This window comes from Seriola aureovittata, chromosome 14 (assembly GCF_021018895.1).
Source record: "Seriola aureovittata isolate HTS-2021-v1 ecotype China chromosome 14, ASM2101889v1, whole genome shotgun sequence".
Taxonomy (NCBI): domain Eukaryota; kingdom Metazoa; phylum Chordata; class Actinopteri; order Carangiformes; family Carangidae; genus Seriola; species Seriola aureovittata.
In genome coordinates this window covers 21,151,043-21,167,825 of record NC_079377.1, presented here as the reverse complement: position 1 = coordinate 21,167,825, position 16,783 = coordinate 21,151,043, and the positions used below count along the sequence as shown (strand labels likewise).

General features: G+C 44.2%; 1 protein-coding gene across 2 annotated transcripts in view; it reads left to right on the top strand.

The window, feature by feature from the left end:
* Positions 1-16,783, top strand: part of meis1b (Meis homeobox 1 b) — a 112,144-nt gene that overhangs the window by 28,649 nt on the left and 66,712 nt on the right. For both annotated transcript variants that reach the window (XM_056395076.1, XM_056395075.1), the window contains 2 exons: positions 693-839; positions 10,144-10,255. In XM_056395076.1, coding sequence (XP_056251051.1) covers positions 693-839; positions 10,144-10,255 — 259 coding nt within the window. The remainder of the gene's footprint in view (positions 1-692; positions 840-10,143; positions 10,256-16,783) is intronic.

Sequence of the window (16,783 nt, the reverse complement as noted above, 5' to 3'; positions counted from 1 at the left end):
AGCCGAAATGAAACAGTTTACCTTAAATGTCAGTCAAGCGGGTCACCCTCCTCTAATGGCCACTACCCGGGGCACCGATGATGAATTTAACACGGGTGTTGAGTGCGTTGTAGCCCCTGAGCCCTCTTGTCACTGTCAATTTTCGACGATATCTCTATTTTGAGAGGAGAAAAAAAATAAAAATAAAGTTAGTATCACAGCCCGGGTGGTGCGCGCTGCCAACACGGCACGGCACGGCACGGGATCTGGACACGCCTCGTCCTGGAGGAGTTCAGTGATCTATTTTCACATTTTATAATTTCTGAGCTAAGGTGAAGCAATATTTTTTTTTAAAAAAACGTTTTGGAAGCAAAATAAATAAATAAATCATATTTAATAATTAATCACAGCGTCAGTCATTGTTTCATCTTTTAAAATAGTTCAATATGTTAGAAGCAACAACTGTGCGGCGGTCATCAGGGGTTTCCCAAATAGCCTAAAAACTCTTCGGGGCTCTTTTGCATGTCAAAGGCTGTAATTGTGTGTGTGTGTGTGTGTGTGTGTGTGTGTGTGTGTGTGTGTGTGTGTGTGTGTGTGTGAGTGTGAGTGTGTGAGAGAGAGAGAAAAAGAGAGAGAGAGTTGCACATGTCACTGCTGTGTGATGATGTCCCTTTTGGGTGAGTGTGTGACGCCTCTGCCTCCTCTCCCTGTAGGTACACGAGCTGTGTGATAATTTCTGTCACCGGTACATCAGCTGCTTGAAAGGCAAGATGCCCATCGACTTGGTCATAGACGACAGAGAGGGCGGGTCCAAATCAGACAGCGAGGAAATCACAAGATCATCGGTGGCCCTTGATCAGGTACATCTCTTTCTCTCTCCCTCTCTTTGTGTGTGTGTGTGTGTGTGTATGTGTGTGTGTGTGTCTGTGTGTGTGTGTGTGTGTGTGTGTGTTGTGTGTGTGTGTGTGTGTGTGTGTGTGTTCTCCCTGCTGGTTATTCAGCTATTCTGGGTCACTACTCTGCTGCGCTGTTATTTGCATATGATTAGGGCCGTTTTACATTCCATCCATCGGAATGAAAAATTTTCTGAATAACGTTGCTATTATTGGCCCATTAAGACTTGAACCCGGAACCGACCTGGGAAGATTAGCTCGAAAAAGCATCGCCATAAACTTGACCTGTTTCATGTCGATTTTAATTTAGTGCCTCTCTCTCCATTTCCCTCTCCCCTCTCTGTCTCTTTTGGAAACAAAACCAAACGTTATCAGCTCCTCTCGCGTCGTGAAGCCCAGGAGAGAGCAGCAGCAGCAGCAGCAGCAGAATGGGCTGCAAACTGTGGTTTAGGTGCCTTGGTTTCTCCACTGTGAAGTTCACGGTTCATTACGCGTCTTGTCAGTATTTTTCCTTAGACATGAGTGCACATTGCTTATCGAGACCCCTCCTCTCCCCCTCCTTCATTTCGCTCAGAGCGCACAGATTCAGCGCCAATAAGAGCGTTTATTTTCGAAAGCTATAGAAGCAGCGGGTATTAAAGGTAGATTAGGGAGTGTTTCCTTTTGTGCAGATATCAGAGATAACCACAGCCTTCATTATGTGCTCCACTGACTGTTGGCACTCCGGGGACATTGTAGTGTGCGCACAGGCATGACCCTAATGGTCCACACACTGCCGTTAAATAATGATAACAGCAACCGATGATTAGAATTATGCAAATCTGGATTTTCGGCCATTAATAGCTCCAGTCATTTGCGCGGGAGACGTGGTTGCAGGCTATGAGACCATGTTTCAATAAGTTCAACTATCACAGAGTTTTAAGGAATAGTTTTAGGAGAGTAGCGGCTTTAACCTACGGATACCGATGAGGGGAAAAAAAACAAGTGTCCAAATTAAAGGGATTAGTTGAATAGTCCGACATAAAAAGTAATGAAGCGATTAGGCTAAATAATTTAAATCCGCGGACTTCCATATGGTTGAGTGGCTGGTCTGAGTGGAGAGAGAGACAGCCACCGGCTTTTATGTCCTGGGTTCAATGGCAGGACTGGGAGCGGACTGGGGCCCGACTGGGAGCACCCCCACCCCGGCGCGCATGCACTCCTCTATCCGCGGCCCTTATGTCTGATTATGGAAATGAGAAAGATCACCCGGAAGATAATACTTCATTTAATCCAGAAACAGAATTAAATAACACAGACGCCACTTGTGCATTTAAGTGTCTCTTTGAACGGCTCCTTGTATTCTCTCGGGATTCTGTTGTCGAAAGTTTTTTTATAGACAGGTCAGGACATGAAGGGAAGCCTTATGGTGTATAGATATGGAAATGGAGTGTGTTAAAACCCATGGGTTTGTAGGTGTATGAAGGAAATTACGTTGTGCTTGGGGGCACTGATGCCGATCTTTAATTGACTGTAAGATGAAGACGTGGCCTAATTTAATATAATGAAGGTCTTCACATATAGCCAATTCAGGACACAACCACACAAGCTTATGTTTACGCTGACAGAATAATATAAATCACCCACAGGCATAGTTTGCATTAAAATGCAGGGAAAACTTTTTGACAGATGTGTAATATTGAGGGATGGGCTGATGTTCCAGTACAATAACATAGAGACCGTCCACAGCAGCAGGCTGTGTGTAAATGGGCATATCTAAACAGGGAGAGGTTGCATGCCTCCCTCTGCTGAATACTTATATTGTCAATCTAATGGCACTGCACTTCATGACTTACTTGTGGCTGAATATATATTTTTTGAATTTTTTGGGCTATTTTTGTGACATCTTATCTGCAGTTGTTAGGCAGTGACATCCTTAACGAATTTGCGTTGTGTGTGCATTATCTCTTTCCATATGTATTTTTAATATATGCCCTCGGGCATAAAGTTGAAGTGGACTGGAAAAAAATGCTGAGAATTTGCACAAAAGAACAATGTTAACAAGACGGAGAAAGCAGGCTCATTTATTCATAAAGCAATTTATTCCAGTGAGGCGACTGTAGCAGGAGAGGAGAAAAAAATGTCAGAGGAAAAAAAAATACTTTGAATTTATTAAACTCAACAATTCAACAACGCTGACTTTCTTGCTGCATTATGCACCCTTGCGTCATAACAGTAATTTTCAGAATATTCTTTACATGGCTTTACATTGTTTTCTTAGTCTGTCTATGCAGGCGAATATGGAGGGACGCTGAGCGCCCCTTTCAAAAGAAAGCAGAGCATAGCTGAGAGGTGAAAAAGTCAGAGAGGCTCTGCGCTGGCTTGTGAATGCAGCCCAGCTAGTTTGGGCTCACTCTCCTGTGTGTGTGTGTGTGTGTGTGTGTGTGTGTGTGTGTGTGTGTGTGTGTGCAAATGTGCACAAGCTGTCTATAAGTGTATGCATATATGTGTATATCTGTGTGTTTGTGTGTACGCTGCTGCATGTGCATGTGTGTGTTCAGACTGGCCTGATAAATGCAGCACCCCCCTCAGGTGCTATGTGAGTGGAGTGACTGGTTAGCACCAGTTGGACTTTGTTAACCCTTTCCCTGCCGCTCCCTGGAGAGCTTCCCACCATGTTTGCCTCATTTCTTCACTTGAGCAGCACATTTTCAGCTGCCCCATTAGACATATACATCCTGCTCTGAGCTCAGCTGTGTAGAAACATAAAAGGCACAATAAAATTTCTATTATTCTGAGTGAATTTTGCAGAAGCCTTTAATGTGGAGAGGCTTGTGTCCACACTGACTATATCTCTCTCAGCCCTCTTGTTGTTGTGGAAGTGTGCGTGCAGTCGCTCTGCTGATTGCCATCCCTATTTGCCTGGCACACATGTTCACCTCAGCCGAAAGAAGCAGGGAGGCATTTCCACGCCGCTGTACGTCATTTGCACAGTTGTCTTTAATTGCACAGAGAGCAAGAGGAGGGGCACAGCAATTTGCTAATGAACTCCGAGGGCCCGGGCTCTCCACTGTAGAGCAGAACACTACTAATAGTGCTGAGGACTCACTCCAAGTCTCAAGAGCTCCTCTACTTGATTGAGCCATGCAGGCTGAAGTGGGGCTGGAAATAATTGAAATTTCCGTTAAAAATATTCTCCGCCTGACTTTTTGTGGATGTGAGAGAGACTTAAATGATTATGAATGCTCAGCAGTTGATCTGCTGAGTTAATTTAGTGGAGAGGTATTTTTATATTAGAGAGGCTTTGTGGAACTGGCATTTTCACAGCATTATGTTTTGTTTTGTTTTTTTTGCTGTTGAAATCATGTTCAAAGAATGTGGAATAGCCTGCAATCTGAAATAACAACTATACGTTTTGGGATCTGTTGCTTTTTTCTTTATGTCCCACACAATCTTGCCTAAACAAACCCTGCTTGTGTGAGCTTAGTGTTGTGGTCACTGTGTAAGAATTTTCTCTTGATAGCGCTATCGCGGTATCTTTTCCCAACAATTGGCACTGTTATGCCATACAAGTGCTGGTTTCCAGGTCAGTGAGACCCAGCAGTGTTGGTTTAGGTAACTCTGGCGGTCAAAAAGTGACCCCTGCCTCCCCCCCCCCTCCCGCCTCCTAACTCAATGGAAACCCTGACCGCTGGGGTCAGCCACTATTTTCCTAATCAGTACACCGCTATCGCTAATCTATCCGCTTCTCGTTGAAGTATGGATCGAGTTACACCCGACTTAACAGGCGCTCGCTCTCTCTTTTTTCATTCCCTCTCTCTCCTACAGTGGCACGCTGCTGTTCTTAGTACAAACTTTGAATCATCGTGGTGATTGTTGGTAATAGCAGCTTTTGTAGATGAATAGAGGAGAGGTTTGACCCCCACTCACCCCCCTCCCTCCTCTACACCCCCTCCTCCCTCCCCTCTCCTGAACTCCCCTTTTTTTTTTTTCCATTGGGGAGTGAATGTGGGGCGGCTGTTAAGGATTCAACAAGTGATACAAAGAGGCGACCACGTGACTTGTGTGTTTCTTAGCCTCTTTATTATTGTGGTGGAATAGCAAGTAGGGGTGATTCTGATTAAGCAAATCAAGGCCAGAGAGACTTCAAAGAATAGGAACGTCAGGAGCTTCTTATACGCCTTCATATATTTTCAGACATCCTCATTGCATTTGTTTTTTTTCACTAGGTTCTAGATTCTTTTGGTTGATTTATTAGATGTTTTTTAAGTCATGTATTATTGCTGGAAGCTCAGTGGAGCTGCACTGTGTCACAGATACTCCGTTGTGATAGCCACAAGATCCCGATTGCAAATAAAGTTCTTGGCTAGTGTCTCGTGTTACTTATGATGGGCGGCCATGTCTGTCCCTGAGGCCTGCTGTGGTTTCTTTGGCTAAGTAAACAATAACCTGGCTTAACACATGTGTACTTAGCTAATGGAAAGTTCCTCTCCCCCTTAACCCCCTGCGAGCCTCTGACAATGGCCACCGTCACAAACAACCCGTCTCCAAGGAATCTGCAGAGAACATCCCAGCGCAGCGGCTGTAAGTCAGGCTACGCTAAGCTAACGAAGAAACCACAACAAAACATGTCATTAAGAAGCCACGCCTGCCTTTTCATTCACAGCTGAAAAAAAAAGGAATATGCTCTGTTTGGGGTTAGATAGCGTGGAGGGGAGGGCACTCAAGTTAATGTTTTTGTTTGGATTTCAGCTCACAGAGAGTAAACAAGGAGTCTGTAGCGAGAGCTGAAGGGGAAGAGGCCACAGAGAAAGAAAATCAGAAAGAAAATCAGTTTCCGTGAGTGTCATCTAAATGGACTTTGAAAGCTCTGGTAATTATCTCAAACATGTAATTATCTTTGCTTGTCTCTATGAGGTTAACCCACCGGTTTTAAAAAGCCGATTGAAGAGTACCTGACGGCTATTCAACGTAGCATACTTTGCTTACTCAAGAGACCAAATCCAGTTTTCTCCCTCACCCCCTTCAGCAATTATAAGGTTATTTCTTCTTTCTTTGTCTATTGTGAAGAGTTGGGGAGGAATGGGAGGGAGGGGTCTTTGCCTTTTTTTTCCCCTTTTCTTTGCACCATGCATACCATTATCAGCCCCTCTTTTCTTTTTTGGAAGTACTAATATTGCAGGAAGGGGGTGAGAGCGGTGGAGAGCGCAGAGGTGGTTGGGCAAGCGCTTGCCTGGCCGGTTATCAGAGAGGCAGATCCTGCTTTATCTAGTCACAGTGGAAAGCAAAGTAAACAAGAGTTTACAATAGCTGGCCTTTCAGCCCCTTTCACTAACAGCTTCCTCACCAGCATTCAGCTGAGTGGGAGAATGTGTCCGGAGTTACAGCGGGCCATCTCGCTGCTACAACACATGGCATTCTCGCAGATTTGAACTGGAGGAAGCAGCGCTGTTTGCAAAGGTCAAAAATGTGTTAAAGAAAATGTGTTAAACAAAAAAAAAAAAAACAGACGCACCAAAGCATTCTGGGGGATGAAGTAGCCCAACTGTCATCTTTGATTCAGATGTACCACCACTGAGGAGTGTATGTGTGGGGGGTTATTTGGATATTTATGTCTGTGCCGTTAAGTATGCACATATGATTATTCCCGCACGCTTGCTGGCACAGATCGAAAAGTAAATATCCATATCATCACAAAAGATATTTCAGAGTGAGGAAAGAAGAGAGGGTGGGGGGCAAAGCACAACAACCTTAACCATTTTCTTTATTATTGCAAATGAATTGGCAAGGCAACATTTCTTGCATGAGCGCTTGTATGATATGGGGCCTGGCACAGCGAGAAAGGGAAGCCCCCCCTCGCATCTTAGACGCGGCACAATGAGAATGCATTGGATTGGAATGCCTCACCGATCATAGCGGAATCAGAATTTCCAGCAAGGAAAATCTTTTCATGGTGAATTAGGGTGGTGGAGGGAAGAAAAATGGTAATGAAAAAAAAAGAAAAAGAAAAAAAAAAAAAAAAGGTATGCATGGCTCACAAACAGGGTTCCCTCGGCTTGGCGCGGCAGATTTAAGAACTTTAGCTAAAGCTAGGCAGAATAGAATGTGGAAAATTGAATTTACTAAACAATTAAGCTTTGAATTAATCTATATCCTGCACAGGAGAGAGCGAGAGAGGGAGAGAGAGAGAGCGCGGCTCATTAAGGGGACAGAATAAATCAAGTGTGTATGTGTGCAGTGGGACAGCTCTCTCTCTCTCTCTCTCTCTCTCTCTCTCTCTCTCTGTTTCCTGGAGCTTTCTGTTTATGCATCTTTTCACCTTGTGGATTTACATATCCCACATTTTTAAAGGTGGACCTCGGCTTTGTGAGCTGCGGACTTGTTGGCACAGGGTGTGTGTTTTCTTTGTCGTTGTGTGTCTTGAGGTCAGTGTATGTGCTTTTGTTAAATAGGGACTGTGAGTATGGCGGCTCTCTGATGTTTGCATAAGGTAGATAAAAACTATTTGTGTCAGTGGGTGTGTGTTTGTATCTGTGTGTGTGTGTGTGTGTGTGTGTGTGTGTGTGTGTGTGTGTGTGTGTGTGTGTGTGTGTGTGTGTGTGTGTGTGTACAAGCCAAGTGACCAAAAAAGTGTACACATGCTGTGTGACCTGTGTGTACTGGCATGTGTGTGTGTGTGTGTGTGTGTGGTGTGTGTGTGTGTGTGTGTGTGTGTGTGTGTGTGATCTCAGCTGTGTGTGTATTAAATGCGTGTTAGATCAGTGCTGGGCCTGTTCTGTCCAAGGGTGGCCTGTGATTATAAATAAACTCCCTGTCCCCGTGGAGATGCCACCAGGCCCTGTCTCAGCCCCGCCCCCTTTCCCATGGGGCCTCAGCGGCCACCTCCCAGCAGGCAAAGTGCTCTTTTGTTCAATTACAGCTAATGCAGTAGTTTGCCATTTCTCCCTCATCTTTTCTAATTATATTTCCAAGTGGAATTTGTTACAGAATTAAAACAAAAAGAAAATGGAAAAAAAAAAAAACACATCCTTTTTGCGAGCTGAGGCTCTTGGGTTCGACGTCCCCGGGGTGCTGTGCTATTCTTTTTCACAGAGCTCTGAATAAACAAGTTCTACTCATTTTTTAAAAGCTGCACTTTTGGAGGAGCTGGCAAAAACCAGTGTTAACTGTTTGCGTGCTGAGCATGTGGTCTGGATTACCTCACTTCTGATGTTCTCTGGAGTTACTCAGTCATGCACGGGTGTTTCATTTTTCAGTGTTCTACCGTCCCCACGGTCAGCAAAAAAGAATTTGTAAGAGGTGGAGAAAAAAAAGACCCTCTTGGTATCTTATCTCTGTTAAAATCAACATTTATCTACCCAATCACCGTCCTAGTCATGCCTTTGTGCAGTGAATTTCCTCTTTATTGCAAAGCCTCAAAGCCTAATTTGGAAAACAACGATTATATCGTCCATGTAAGCACTGGATTATAATTTCATAGCCCAGGAACATCAAATGGGCTCTAATAGACCCCAAATGTGTTGAATTTGCTGACTTGTATTTTCTTTTCTGTTATTTTATTCCCCTCTGCATTTTGTTTAAAACAAACCCTGTGTGATGAATTAATGTCTACTTTTTTATGATGCTAAACTCGGCTCCAAATCCTCCTCACACAGGCAGCGCTGCTCGTAGTATTCCAATTGAAACCAGTTGTTCCCCAGTGTGTTTCTCTCCTCTCGTCTTCCGTGTGGGTTTCTATCACTCATTTCGTCACATAGCCCTAAAAGCGCGATGCAAACACCACATTGCCCCTTGATATCTGCTTCATTTGATTTGACAGAGCAAAGATAGGCTCACGCGGGCGGTAGAGGAGGCTCGAGTAAGTGTTTGCGCGTGTATGTTTTGTTTGTTGTGTGTTTGTTTGTGATAGCTGGCTGTGTGTGATAAGGCACAAGATCCCATTTCCTTCTATTTTGAAGTCTCTTTTCTCTCCTGTCCTCAGCGCTAATGTTGCTTTTCAGAGGCACTGAGAGATAAGAGGTAACATCTGGTTTAGTTTCAATATTATGTAGCAGCTTCGCATGGGACAGAGTGCGATTTGAGTGTGTATATGTATATGTGCATAAATGTAAGCACTGTATCTGTGGATGTATGTGTGTGTGAGGGATCTTGATTTTGCTGTGTGTGTGTGTGTGTATTCCTTTTTCCAACCTGTCTGGACCATTTGCTCCCTACGTTGTGCAGCTGACACTCATCTGGCCTAAGACTGTCCCTTACCCTTACACACACACACACACACGTACACACACACACACACACACACACACACACACACACACACACACACACACACACACGGCTTACTATATATAAACCCAGGTCTCCAGAGTCTATCTTGTCTAGTCAGCTGCTTGTGTTTGATGACACAAACTAGTCTCAGTTTAACATCAGTCAAGTCGGTCATCTGCTATTTTTCCTGAAGACGGGGACAAAGGACTAAACGCCCATTTCTGTGGTAATACTTGAACTTCTTCATTTGTCTTTATAAAGTTTTAACTCGGCGTCAGTTCGGTTGCTCAGGCAATATTTTCGTCTTGTATTTTGTTTGAGGAAAGACTGTGGGAAAACTTTAGCTTATTTGGTTATGTCTATGTCTTGGCTCTGCTTCCCAACATGAAATTTAAATCTACATTAGCGGGATTGGACATGCATTTTTTTGTCATTTGCGAACAAAACTGAGGATTTATACTTATGTAGCAATGCTTCAGTTAGTTACCTCTCTCTCCCTCTGTCTCTTGGTCTGCTCTGCTTAGATGACATCACTCCCTGGCGCTCGCTGCGGCCTATCTTAAGTTGTAGCTGTTTTGTATTTTCATCTGCTAGTGGTTTGAGCCAAATGGAGGCAGCCGTGGATTGCATGCCTCAGAAAGCTGGGAACTAATACAACATGTTCGCTCGCTATTCGTCTGGGCCTTTCTCTTCATCGAGCCCCAACAGTCCTCATTCCATAAGATTGTTGCAGGGGCTCTCACACACTGCGTGACTGGGTCGAGGGCGGGCAAATTATGAATTTTGTTTGTGTTTTTGTGTGTGGGCTTTCTTCCACATAATGTACAGCTTATGTAGGCAGAACAGAAGATGATAAAATATGCACGATTAAAAATATTACAACAAATAAAATCAACACAATTAAAGATGGAAGAAAAAAAACAAGGAGCTGACATTAGATCAACTTACTGACCTCTCTCTCTCTCTCTCTCTCTCTCTCTCTCTCTCTTCTCTCTCTCTCTCTCTCTCTCTCTCTGTACAACAGACGTCCTGGAACAGAGATCATGACGACACGGCGTCCACACGCTCTGGAGGAACACCGGGACCGTCCAGCGGCGGTCACACATCACACAGCGGCGACAACAGCAGCGAACAGGGTATGAGACTGAGTTTCTTTATCTGCTGTTTGCATCTTCTTCATATGTGTCAGCTGGAGGAGATGAAGGGGGTCAGACGCTCGGTGTAAATGCAGAACAAACTTCCGAGTGTATGGCGTCAGCTTGGTTGTATCACGAACATCATATATACACACGATTGGAAACTTCATTATGCAGCCAGGTGAGGTGTGGCAGGGCTTAGTCAGTCTTTGCAACAGCTCACAGTTGCTGCTAGTGTCTCTCAGAGAGGTCAGAGGTCACGGTCAACCATGTAGGATCTCTTCTGGGCCTGGTACGGATGCTCTGTGGATTAACTTTGGTCTAGAATATGGTTTCAGTTTTTCTTGGTGCCACCCTGGCAATTGTAACTTTATATTTGAGCATATTTGTAGCTGTATATGTGTGCGCCTGTATGTACTGTATCCCAAACTGCACAGGTCATATTATATGTACTATTTGACTACACTTTGCAGAAGTCTCCACCAAGTTGACGGCTCTTTTGCTTTCATGTCTTAGTTTTTCTGTCATTACCCATTATACTGGAGGATTCAGGTTTCAGGAATATTTTGATGTTGTCATATGAAAACCACCATAAGGCGGTGATGGTGATTTTCATGTTTTTGTATTGTGTGAAGGATTGCATACACATGTTAAAGGAAATTCAGACCTATAAATACATTTCAGATTCTTCAAAGGATATTATGAAATACACAGCTAAAAACAAGGCTGTTTTTTTACAGTATATGGAAAGCAGCTGACAGGTCGGAGACGTTTTTCTGACACTGATGATTAGCCACTTCTCAAATTAAGAAACAATGGCTTTGTAGCCCTTGAACTTATTCTAGTCACAAATTTTCTGGATAAGAATCAGAGAATTTTAAATGTGGAAAAATCCAACATGTGCACAGACTTTGATTATAATTTACTTTTATTTTTTATTCAATGATATTCTTTTTAGCCTCAAATTTAAAGAATCTAATTTATTAGTCTACACTCCCTCTTTGACTAGACAGACTAGTGTGTGTGTGTGTGTGTGTGTGTGTGTGTGTGTGTGTGTGTGTGTGTTGAAGAGAGGCAGAGAGTGAGAGAGACAGCAGTTGGAGAATGGGTTGGTGGTGGTGGGGCGGCGTTGCAAACAAACTGTAGGCAAAAAAGCAACTTCATATATTATTGAAGGCGATGTCAAGGCGAGCAGTTTGCAGGGTTGCCAGTGCCAGGAGGCAGAGCCTGGGCGGGAGCAGAGAGCGCCGCCATGCCTTCCACTCCAACGAGCAGCCATTTATATAGTCAACACACACTCTCTGTGTCTTTGTCTCTCTGTCTGTCTCTTCCTCTATCTCTCTCTCTCTATTTCTTTCACACTCATTCTCTCTCTCTCGCTCACATTCTGTGTGTCTTTCTCTCTCACTCTTCAGTAATGCTCGACAAGGAGCTGAGGGACTGAGAGGTGAGACATGAGTTGAGATAAAAATAAAAGATGGACAGACAGATGATATGGAAGAAGAGAACATACTAAAAAATAGTGAAATTACAGTGAAACAGGGGAAGACAAATGAATATTGTGTGTGTGTGTGTGTGTGTGTGTGTGTATGTGCACGCTTCTGCCTCTGATGACTAATGGTCTGGGGCAGCCAGGCAAGATCTGATTGGTCGCTCTAATGAGTGTGCTCTGTGCCGAGTTTGGGCTCCTGCTTCTCTGACCTTTGCCCTCTATTGACCAAACTGACACTTCATTTTTCACATCTCTCCAATTATAGGCCCACTCCTTATGTCGACCCGCCTCCTCTCACTCACTCTTTCTGTCTCTCTCCCATCATCATCTCTCTCTCTCTCCCTCTTTCCATCTCCTCATACCTCCCTTTTCTCCCTCCGACTCTCCTCGGCTATTGTAGGGGTTTGTTTGTTGTTGACGTTCATTAGAGGGTAAAACGTGGGGTAGTGTGTGTATGTATGTGCACATTCTCTCCATGCGTCGGTGTGCGTCATCTTAATGAATGAAGTGCTTTGATTTGTCCAAGTGTGAGTTTGTGCGTGTAGGTATGAGGGCATCTGCAGGTCCTGAAACATGTGAGCGACGTTAGGTGACTTTCAGAGTCGTTGAATCACATGAACTCAAGGATTTAAGTCTTAATTTTTACAGCTTCGTGTGTATCATGTGTGCGTAATCTCAAATTAATAAAGAGCTGGTACACCAATTTTTTATATAGAGCACTTTTGCATATGTAGACACAGCTATATTTATTATGACTTTATTGATTATCATTTCTGTATAAAGTCTTTAAACTTTCATTCACTGTTCTCTCGTGGCTGCATGAGCATACTGAGGTTATTATCGCAGCATATTAATGTCCACGTTTTTGGAATGAAGGTTTCAATAATCACATGTGGGTATAATGTTCAGCTGTCCCCATACTTTTGGCCATGTACTGTGTGTTTGTTAATTCAGGCTTTTCCACTTGCTTTAAGTTCAGATCCAGCACTAAACAGCTCTGTCAGTGTCTTCCTGCAGCCTGCAGATACCCTGATGTCGGCTGGTGCAAACGTGTGTGTGTGTGTGTGTGTGTGTGTGTGTCTGTGTGTGAGATTGTTTTGTTTATGTGGTGTTTATGGTGGTACACACACACACACACACACAGGCACAAACTGTGTGCAGAGCATCAGGACACAGTGACAACAGTAAATACCGGAGGACATCTTGGACTGGTTTCAGGTTTATATGGGTTAAGCGCTATCACTGCCACGTCATATTGGCTCTGGCAAATTGTGTGTCAGTCACTTGGTAATCCCAGTAAGCTGGTTATTTATCTGTTTGGCACTTTGCTCGCTCCCTCCCCGACAGCTTCACCCCACTGTCTTTCCTCCCTCTCTCTCTCTCTCTCTATCTCTCTCTCTCTCTTGCTCTTTCATCTTCACATCCTCCCTCTCTTCTCCAGTTTTCCCTTGTCTCCCACCTACTCTCGCGTCTCTCTCTTTCATTTTGCTCTCAGTCGGTTTCTCTCTCCTTGTGTATCCCCGTGCTTTTCTCTCTCTCCTCCCCCTTTTTTCTTCCATGCCTCCCACTCACTCTTAAACACTACCTTTGTTTATCCTTCTTCTTTCCCTTTCTCTCACCTCTCTTTGTTCCTTTCGCGCTCTTGTTCTTCCCCATCTCTCTCTCTTCCATTTTTCATATCTTTTCCTCTTTATGTTTTTTTTTCATCTAGTCATCTTTCAGCTTCTTTCTCACTCATTCTGCTCTTCCTTTTTCTTAATCCATCTCCCACTCTTTCCTTTTACCTTCACTTTGTCTCTTCTTCTTCCCCATATCATTTCTTTACTCATCCTCCTGTTCTCTTTCTGTCTCTAACCTCTCTCCTTATTTCATTTTCTCCATGTTTCTGTTATTTCTAATCTTATTTTCCCCTGCCTCTTTCTCTCCTCTACCTTTAACAGATTGCTTTCTCACTGACCTTTCCCTCTGTCTCTCTCTTACACTTTCTTCATTTTCTTCCCCTCTGCCTGTAGAACTGCACAGCTAATAGCCATCTTTCTCCTCCGTCTTCCTTTCATCCATCCTTCAATCCAGCCCCGTTACTCCTTCTCCTAAGTCTTTCAAACCGTGTTCTCACTCGCTCTACACCTCCTCTCGCACGCAGTCTTTCTCTAACTCCTCCTGGTTTGTGTCTCTGTCGCCCGCTCCATGTCTGCCCTCTTCTTCCCTCCATCCTGCCCCTCCAGCAGAGCGAAACAGCTCGGAGGAAGGATGCTGGATGGTCGAGGGCCTTTAACTAGTGAACTCCAGTCTCCTCTCTCTACTGGGCTTTATTCTGAGGCTGTTCCTGAGATAAACACATGCTCTGCTCTGCCCCCTTCTCTGAACGGATCACTGCCCACTGGTATAAAAATCCCCATCTCTACCCAGAAATGTAGCACTCGCGCTCTCAAATCCAAGAGCTGCAGGAATCATGAGGAGGTCACCGCATTACGTAAGATCAGAGGTCTCTGCATGCGCGTTGTGGAGGCTCTTTCCGAAGCAAAGTTATTGATAATGTGATAATGAATGATAACTCTTGGACCTTTTACTCATCTGCAGATGTTTTGCAGTGCTTTTGTGTCCCTGTGATAATGTGCACAGTTAAAAAAAAATTATTTCTGCATGTGTTGACAATGCTCACATGCTAAGCTATTCGTTATGTTGTTTATGCTTTGACCACAATGGCGATGGTATTTTTTAGCACTAAATTCCATTGGCAGTTGAAAAAAATGGAGGGAGGATCACATTTGCTTCACACATGTCATTAAAATCAGTCCTGGGTGTCTCCTCTCTCCCTAAAGAGCAGACAAAGAAGAAAGCCTCTTATTTTTCTCCTCCCTTTCTCTGGGAGATCTTTGTAAACATCCAGCAAGCTTCGACAAGGAGAGTCGGAGAGTGGCCCTGTAGTTAATTAGTCCCACTCTATTAGCCCAGCTGTTTGTTAGCTAGTTCCTACCAACGGGCCTCTTTGTCTAATACCCAGAAGCCCTCTGGAGAAGCCTCATTGTAACTCTTGTGCCTTGGATCATGCTTCTCTGTGAAGAGTAATGCTCGAAGGGCAGAGGAAAAGCTAACAGATCATATATGCATGCGATGGGGGGGGGGGGGGGGGTCCCTCACGGACATGAGTGGGCCTTCTCTTTTTCTCCCAGTATAAAGTACTCCTCTTTGCCTGTGTGAATTTGTAAGGACACCCCTTGGCTTCTCAGAGGGCCTGGCGTGCGAGGGAAACAGAATAACATTCAGGCAGTGAATCGGGCAGCTGCAGCGATGTGGATGCGAGTCGAGCAGAGGAGCGGAGCAGAGTGTTTGCTCTGTTTTTGAAAGCTACAGGGTTTCCCTCTCCGCTTGTCAGAAACATCCAGGGAGTGAGGCGATGACTGGCGATATTAGATATGTATCACCAATTACCCAGACCGTTTGTAAAGAGTACAGTGTGCTGCGCCAAGGCAAATAGCTCCCTGTAAGGCTATGTGTTAGTGTCTGCATACATTTCTGGTGTCTGAGTACTGGCCTGAGATTTCTGGTTGTTGGTCTGATATCCAGCTCTGAGGGGGGTTTTTTTTTTTTCTTTGCCTGGTATAATTGGAGGAATGCTCAGCACAAAATTTACGCTGATATTTGCCATTTGACAGACCTAAACTGTGTGTATGTGTGTGTGTATGTATGCTTAAGTCTAACGTGTAGTTCCTCATCTAATGTGGTTAATTTCTCTTGCACATGAGGTCCTGTTATCCTGTTATCCTTGAACTAATTGTTTCAGTCTGTTCTAAGAAATTCCTGCATTAATTACTGCACCTGATAATTAGAGTGAATTTGACTTTGATGTTTGAATAAATGACTGAATGAGTAGAACCCTGTAAAATATGGAAACCAGAAATGTAAAGGCAGGTGGTACTTGGCCGGAGAAGGAAACATTTGGCCGGATGGTTGCTAGTCCAAATCCCAGCTGGGATCATCTCAGTGGAGGATGTGGCACTTGGACTCCAGGATAGTCAGCTTTCCTGGTTTGATGTGTGTCTGAATATCATGTGCTGATGCAGCTTCACCCCATTCATTCTGAATCACTGTATATAACCTCCACCGGCTGTGAATCCCCATCGATCAGGCTGGAATATTCTTGATGTTGTCATCCTCTCATCTGTCCACCCATCCATCCAGAAGCCGACCTCTGTACCCTCCAACAAGGTCAGGCCACAGAGGAGCTGTTGCTTTCTGTCGTCTCATTGGCCGGTCTCCAGGGCCGGGGCGGGCAAATGGGGACATGGACAGGGGTGCCAGGCAATCAGCGGCTAGAGCCAGCTCGTCCAATCACTCGGCTTCACGTGGCCCCCTCAAAGTCACCGATTAATTGGTCCGATTGTCCAGTAGACTGGAAGAGAGAACTGTGTGTGTCTGTGTTTATCCCCTCCCTGACTTGCTTTTCTCTCCCAGTAGCTGCTGCTCCTGAAAAAATTCTGTTGCAACAATGAGTTAAAGACTCATTATTGAGAGAGTTAGAAGTAAGTGCTGTAAAGAGATAGGAATGTGTATTGGTTGCTTTGGCACACAGGCACTGGCACAACTTTGAGAATATAAATTTGACAGATTGCACTCTTAAAAACTGCAGTGTTGTAATGTTAAATTTAACGGCAGGTGAACTGTCAGCTAGTTAGTGATCAGAAAGGAACAAGAAACTCACAAACTAAGTCAATAACACATTTTCAAAAGCGTTCATTTGTGCACATGCCAATATTAAATATGAACTTGCAAATAAAGATATAGAACTTGAGAGAGGTGGTACGTCGTTTTGTGTGTAGGTTGTCTAGACGTTGTCTAGACGTTATCGAGGAAGATCCTCAGTCCAGTAATTGTCTTACTGGTGTCCAGCTTTCCCGGTAATCTGTTTAAATGTGAGGTCTGTGGGAAGATAAAAGGGATGTGGCTCCCTTGATTAGTCTAGCAGTCTGTATTACTGGAGGTGTGTGTCAGTACAGTAGCTGGCAGACACAAACACGAGTCTCTCTTTGATTCCC